Here is a 6901-nt window from a genome sequence, read left to right as displayed (position 1 = left end):
CTTTGGAAGAGCCAAAAGAGGAAGATTTCTCAAGCTCCCTGGCAATCAGTCAGTCACCCCTCACAGCCAAAAAGTGTTTCCCAACTTACAGAGGGAAACTGCTGTGCTTCAGTGCGTGCCCATGGCATGACCTCTGCTCCTGACAATGAGCACCACCGGAAAGAGCCTAGCTCTGTCCAATCTGCTCCCTCCCTTGAAGTTTTAGACACATTACTGTAAGATCCCCTGAAGCCTTCTCTTCCCTAGGCTAAACAGGCCCAGTTCCCCCAGCCTTTCCTTGTAGGAGAGATGCTCTAGACCCTTCATCCCCTTCGAGGCCTCTTCTGCTTTTCTTTACAAATGCTGCCAAAGGGGTGTCCAGAATGTGCTCATAATCAGCTCAGAAGGGTCAAGACATCCCCTGAGAAAATGGGCTTGGAAGGGTCTCTGTCTCTCCCTGTCTTTCACACACACGCCAGTGCCAGCATGTCCAGGTCACTTGTGCGCTGGCACTTGCTTGGTGCTCTCAGCCTGCTCTGGGCCCCCAGGCACCATGGAGATGGGTGTTCCCATCAGAAGCACAGAGGTGGCTGCTGAGAAAGTGGGTGCCTCCTTGGCCACAGTGGGGAGCAGAAAGGACCTGCACTTGTCCTGACTTGCCAGGAGAGCCTGGCTGTTCTCACTGTTCCTCCAGGCCACAGAAAGTCCCAGCCCTTCCAAGGAAGCAGGACTAGGTTGCCCAGGATACCAGCCTCCCCATTCCATAAGCAGCCCTATGGCCTGCCGCCAGGCAGTCCTGCAGCATGGCTCTTACCCTCCAAAACGTCACACAGGTAGTGATTGAGGTCTTCCGCCAACTCATCAGTGCCTCTCTGTGAACCACCCTTCCAGATACAGTCCTCTGTCAAAGAGGTGAAATCTGTAACAGAGACACCCAGAAATCAGGAAATGAATGCCCTGGGTACCAGAGGACCTGGCAGCCAGTGCCCAGCCAGCCGGGGTGCCCAGCCCGGCACCTTCCCATGCCCCAACTCAGTGTGGGTTGCAGCAGTGCTTAACCACCCATGATAGCCCATCCTTTTTGGGAATCCCAGCAGAAGACCTCAGCATTCATTATGGCCACTCACTATCAGCAGCAGGGGCAGAGCTCCAAAGGGCCTGTTGTGTGCCAGAATGGCTCACGTCCCTCGATGTCACAGTTGCTCCTCCCTGCGCACCCTACCTGAAATATCTGCAAAGAGCAGCACTCCGTGGACTGCCTGAAAGCTGGTCCCGAGGTAGTCGCTAGAAACAAGGCTGGGGAGAAAAGCTGCTGCTTTGTCCAGCTGTGAGCTGCAACGTTTCCTCTCCCAGGAAGAAGACGCCATCTGCACCCTGTGGTGTCCGGGGTACCTCAGGATCACCTGCTGTGCCCAGCTGGGAGAAGAAATATGACCCCAGTGCGCCATGTGAGGTGCCTGCATGTGGGGCAACTGTCCCTCTGCCCACAGGGTGGCCACAGTCACTGGCAGTGGCCTCCTCAGTAGGTCTTTGCTTCCCTGTCAGCTCTCCGCACACATCACAATGAGCTGACAGTGACACTCTCTGCGGGTCATCACCTTCGGAACTGCTGCCCCGTGGCCGAGGCTTCCTCCTTGACACTGGGCCACTGGCTGGAGGTGGCCAGCACCACCCCATTGCTTGCGGACAGCACCCAAGGGAGGCACATGCAGACCTGCTGCAGTGCCTTGCACACACAGCTGTCTGAGAGCACTGCTCCTTCCCGACAGCGGAATAGCTTGTCACCATTTTCCCAGTAGTCTTGCCCGCTTCTTTTTCCAGTGCTCCCTTGCTGCTGCAGCAAAGGGAAGGGTCAGTGCTCTCTGTTCTGGAGACAGGAGGGGGAGAGGGACCGGGAACCCTTGCTGGGCTGTATCTGAAGAGCACCACGCAGCATGCAGTGGGCCACCCAGAAGTCCAGGACAGACTCCAAACTGGTGGGCATGTTATCTGGCAATGGAAGTACTTAAGATTTTGTAAAGGACTATGTGTATGAAAGCTTGGGAATGTTGAGTTTACACTTGCAGGTAGCAAGGAAAAATGTTTCCTTACTGTCCTGGGTCCAGCAGTAGCCGTTATTTTTCTCCTTCTTAGTAGCTGGTGCACTGCTGTGTTTTTGACTTTAGCCTCGGAACAACGCTGATAACACCGATGTTTTTAGTTGTTGCTAAGTAATGTTTAGTCTGACCAAGGACTTTCTGAGTCTCATGCTCTGCCAGGGAGGAGGGGAAGCCAGGAGGAAGCAGAGACAGGACAGCTGACCCAGGGGACAGAACAGGGGTGAGCAAGTGGCCCCGTGGTCCTTAGCTGCCGGCTGGGTTGAAACCATGACACATCTCCAGTGCAGACTTCCCTCCTGCCTCTCAAGGGGCTCCATGATGTTGGCTCCACGACACAGGCTCAAAATGCCAAAATTAATATTTATGGGGTAGAAGAAGGCGAATCCCATTGGTTGCAGATGCTGTCCCTCCGTTAATATTTTTTTTCCTCCCCATAAAATCTAGTCTTTAGGTGCTGTTGCAGAATGACTCTAAGAGCAGGACCATAGAGTTCTGGAGGACTGTGCAAGCAAGGCAGGGGGTGGCCCCCACAGGTGGCCGGAGACCGGACCTGGGAGGAGAATGTGGAGGAAGCTGTGGGGGGGCTAACCAATACTGTTGTGCCAAGAAGGAGTGGCTGAATACCACTCCTATATATGTGTGAACTGCGTCACAAATAAATTAGAAGTTGCTTATCGCCCATATTGGGTTGGCCTGTCTGCTTCTCCTCGCCACTTGGAGTATTGTGTGCAGTTCTGGTGTCCTCAACATAAAAAGGACATGGAACTGTTGGAACAAGTCCAGAGGAGGGCCACGAGGATGATCAGGGGACTGGAGCACCTCCCGTATGAAGACAGGCTGAGAAAGTTGGGGCTCTTCAGCCTGGAGAAGAGAAGGCTGCGTGGAGACCTCATAGCAGCCTTCCAGTATCTGAACGGGGGCTATAGGGATGCTGGGGATGGACTCTTCATTAGGGACGCAACAAAAAACAACCAAGCCCAGCAAATACTCCCAAATAACTGCCTGCTTCTCCTGTCCTTTCCCTTCTGTGTCCTGGGAGATATTTACAGATCCTGTAACAATAAAAGGATTTAATCTGAATGCGAAGGGACACATGAATATTTAATAATTTGTATGTATTGCTTCTTACGGTACTACAAATATTTGGAGAGTATCGTCTTTCTCCAAATGTAAGATAGATGGTGGTAATGAACTATATGATCATTTCCAAGCCAGCATCATCGCTCGCGCAGGCTGCTGACAGATAGAAGTCCACTGCCCTGTCTGTGCTGGCCCTCATGCGCGCTGCCAGGCAGGACTGCCTCCATCCAGCAGAAGTGCCCTCCAGCCTGAAGAGGTGCTCCAGTAAGGAAAGACAGCGGCTCTGCCGCAGCAGCCAGGCGAGCTTCTTCTTCCTGCCAAGCAAGAGAAACTGCTAGGCGCAGAGGCTCTAGCTGTACAGGCTAGAGCCTATGAGCTGGGTCAGACAGGGCCAGGGGGCAAAACGGGTGCCAGACAAGACCGTTACACTTCCTTGGAGGAAATAGAGCTGATGGAGGGGGAGCTGCCAGAAGGGAAAGGGGCAAACAACAAGTACCACAGTGGGAAGCTGGCCGCTAGAGAGGATGTTGGCCTGACAGCACCAGGGGGGCCAAGCTCCTCTTACTGCTCCTTCTCCATGCCCTGGTCCTGCCTCCAGCCCCCCCACCCCTTTTCAGTACAGCTCTCGCTTCCCAGCCAGCACCAATCCACTGCCACAACTCGTGCCAGCAGACACATCCCTGGCTGCAAGCTGCTTTCATACCCTAAGGTATGCTTTGTTCCAAGGGCCTCAGAGGGAGGGAGGGAGAGAGGAACTTTATCATTCCCTGTTCTACCCTCACATTGCTCTGTGTGGCCTCAAGCCTCGTCAGCTCTGTGCCCATATGCCTGTGACCAGGTAGGAAATAACTCTTTCTCCCCCGGGTTCTTGGTCGTGTTTCTTACTGGGCCTTCTGTGGAAGGGAAGATGCTCTTCTGGCAACGTAAGCGGCACACTGCAATTTTTCAACCTGCGACCTGACAAAGTCTTCAGCGCGGTTCCGGGGAAATGGCCTTCCAAGCAGGCTCAAAGCCTTTCTGAGCATTTTCTTTGCCAGCTCTGTGCGTCCCACACCGTAGCAGACCTGCACAGGAAAAGGGAAACATCCCAATGTGGACTAGATGCCCAAGAGACTGCAGGGATCTGCCAGTGGCCAGAGAAGCCAGAGCTCTCCTGTCCACCGCATCTGGGGAAGGCATCCAGCTCCATCACTCAGGAGATCCCTCCAGACCGCCCCTTTACCTCCCCTTTGAGGCTGAAGAAGGTGGCATCTTCAAAGCGGGATATCACATTCGCTTTACTCTTTAGAGTGTTCCTCAGGATATCTGCTTCGCTCAGCTTCCTGAGGGCCTTTGTGCAAGCACACGGAGAGCAGGTGAGATTAGTGCAGAGCCCATGGCTACCCTTGTCCTCCCCCATTGCCTCTGGCATCTGTCTTCAGAGGGTCTGTTTCTTCCCCTGGTGATACCTGCACAAACAGTCATGTTTTTGACTGTGTGCCTCAGAGCACAGGCACCGCTGATCGTTCAGGCCTCCTCCCTGCTAATGCCCCTCATGCTAAGGGCACAGCACCCAATGCCTCTTCCCACACAAGAGGCAAACCAAAGGAAGAAGTGAGGCTCAGAGCTCAACATCTTCCTTCCAAGGACCCACAAAGTCATGTCCTAGTGCAACGCAAACTTGTCCTTCCCAGAGCCAGGCAGGACACACTGCAAGCAGGGCAACTCACCATGTAGTAGTTGGAGACATGCAGGTAGGCAGCTGCATCTCCAGAAGATAGTAAAAGGCTCTGGCAGCATTGCCCAGTGTTGTGTAGTGGTGAACCAATGGCACAAGCACTGACTCCACGATGCCTTTGCAGTCACATGAGAGCGCATTGTTGTCCTCTCTGTCAGTCGCACTACCCAGAGGACAGTGCCCAGGGGAAGAAGAGAGCAAAGAATACAAGGGTATCATCTAGAGTGGTCTTCCTTCCCAGAGACAACATCAAAAGCCCTTTGTGCAAAGCAGAGCAGGAAGCCACAGACAGGTACTAGTCATACAAGTCCTTTGGGAGGAGGGAGTAAGGAAGAAGCTAGGCTTTCTGTCACCTCCCACAGGCAAACCAGCTGAGCCCTTGTGGTGGCTTTTTCCCTGTAGATTTTGCAGTACTACTCTGCAGGAACTGGAAAGCGAGGGCTTCTTTGACACTGAGCCATGGGCGTCCTTAAGCACTCATCTCCACAGCCATCTCCTCTCAGCTCCCACCCCACGGAAAGCCTCTTCGCTAAGCTAGAGTCACAGCTGACAGCCAAAAGCCAGCATTTTCTTTGTCTCCTCTGCACACCCTGAACTCGCTCGCTTCAAAAAGAATCAGAACCTTGTCTGCTCACCCAAAATCCTCTTCCACAAAAGCTTGCTGCTGCTGCTGCTCCTCCTGAGTATCTGTAATACCTTGAAAGAAAAAGAGGGACACCTCCCACACGTATCCTGGGATAAGAGTTGCTCTCCCTCTCCCAGTAGGCCTGCAAGGATCCTTGCAAGGCGCTAACACACCGAGGAAAGTCTGCAGTGGGTGTCCACTCCTGCTGGGCTCGTTCCTAGCAGATCTACTCCCACTCGACCCCCGGCACCAATCCCTGGGCTCCCGGAGGGCCCAAATTACAGAGCATGGTGCACAGCATACCTGCAGAGATGTAAAACCTCTCCTTCTTCAGCTGTTTTCCAGCCAGCACCAAGGCCTTCCAGGTGTGTGGGTCATCCCCACCATCAAAGTCCTTACAGCTCCCTTTGTCCTGGGTGCTGGTGACAGCGAAGCGGTGGAAGACAATAAAGTCCCCTTGGCCGCAGCTCTGGCATTTGTGTGCATACCGCTCCAGGAAGGCAGCACACTTGGAGTGCAGGGTGACCCGCTGTTTCTGGACCCACAGCTCGTAGGCAGCCTCCCGCAGCAGCGGCTTATGGAACATCAGCACACCAAATGGACACCCCACACTCTGCTTGCTTGGGGGGGAGGTCTCCACACCTGCAAGGCAAAGGGCCTTTGTATGAGCCCAAGCTGTGGCCAGATGGGGAGGCAGTCATGCCTCGGTGCACATCCTGAATAGCAACAGTGCTGCTGCACGCCAAGCCCTGCAGCATGGGGTGAAAGGGCTGATGCTAGCACAGCCTTGGGGATGCAGTTCTCAGCTGCACTGGTCCAGGCAGGAGCTGGGGATGTTGTTGCCAGCCAAAGCAAGCCCCAGCCAGCACTTTCTCCCCACTCTTGGCAAGGCAGCCACCAGCCTCCTGAGCAGGAACCCTGCATCACAGGGTAATCAAAGCCCAATAAAAGCTTGCTGAAGACCCTGGGCCATTCTGGAGGGCATCTTTTGTCTGGATGCTGCAGGTGGCTGGGAGAGGATGTCACGGATTCCATCCGCTACGAGCAGCACTTGGATTCAGGGGAGCAGAGGCATTTGGGACAGCTGGTGGGAACTTCCCTCCAGTGCAAACCTAGTGTGCTTTCAGACTGACTTGTAACAGCTTTGACAAACCCATCCCCAACAGCCATGCCAGCCCTCACAGGAAGGGAATCACGCCATGCCCTTAGGAGCCCATCCAGGACACATCTGGGAGCTCCTTGTCCACCCCACTGCTACCACTTACCAATCTCTGCCTGCGGAGGGGTGGCTGGCTCCTTGCTAGGATCTTGGACGTCTTCTGGCTCCTCAGTGCTCTCCATCCACTTGAGGATGTTGTCACTCACTAGACTGTCCAACAAGGTAGTCATCTTGTGCCTCAT

General features: G+C 54.2%; 1 protein-coding gene across 1 annotated transcript; it reads right to left on the bottom strand.

The window, feature by feature from the left end:
* Nucleotides 1-3157: 3157 nt before the first annotated feature.
* LOC134166338 (adenylate cyclase type 10-like) lies at nt 3158-6892 on the bottom strand. Its single transcript, XM_062623888.1, has 6 exons — nt 6766-6892; nt 5804-6142; nt 5511-5571; nt 4381-4488; nt 4044-4222; nt 3158-3472 (listed from the first exon to the last, which is right to left on the bottom strand). Exons 1-4 carry the CDS (start codon nt 6887-6889, stop codon nt 4473-4475), a joined length of 540 nt encoding a protein of 179 aa, XP_062479872.1. The 5' UTR covers nt 6890-6892; the 3' UTR covers nt 3158-3472; nt 4044-4222; nt 4381-4472.
* Nucleotides 6893-6901: the final 9 nt, after the last annotated feature.

Source organism: Pezoporus occidentalis, unplaced genomic scaffold (genome assembly GCF_034315485.1).
Source record: "Pezoporus occidentalis ecotype Australia unplaced genomic scaffold, CSIRO_AGI_Poc_V1 ctg2594, whole genome shotgun sequence".
NCBI lineage: Eukaryota > Metazoa > Chordata > Aves > Psittaciformes > Psittacidae > Pezoporus > Pezoporus occidentalis.
The sequence above is the reverse complement of the archived record's forward strand: the minus strand, read 5'-3'. Positions and strand labels throughout refer to the sequence as shown.

What these genes read in the sequence shown, in the direction of transcription:
- LOC134166338 (XM_062623888.1), bottom strand. Translation starts at nt 6,889, where the DNA reads ATGACTACCTTGTTGGACAGTCTAGTGAGTGACAACATCCTCAAGTGG. An exon ending in CCCTCCGCAGGCAGAGATTG is followed by an intron (nt 6,143 to 6,765) that starts GTAAGTGGTAGC and finishes TTTGCCTTGCAG; the next exon opens with GTGTGGAGACCTCCCCCCCA. An exon ending in GAGGTTTTACATCTCTGCAG is followed by an intron (nt 5,572 to 5,803) that starts GTATGCTGTGCA and finishes TTTTCTTTCAAG; the next exon opens with GTATTACAGATACTCAGGAG.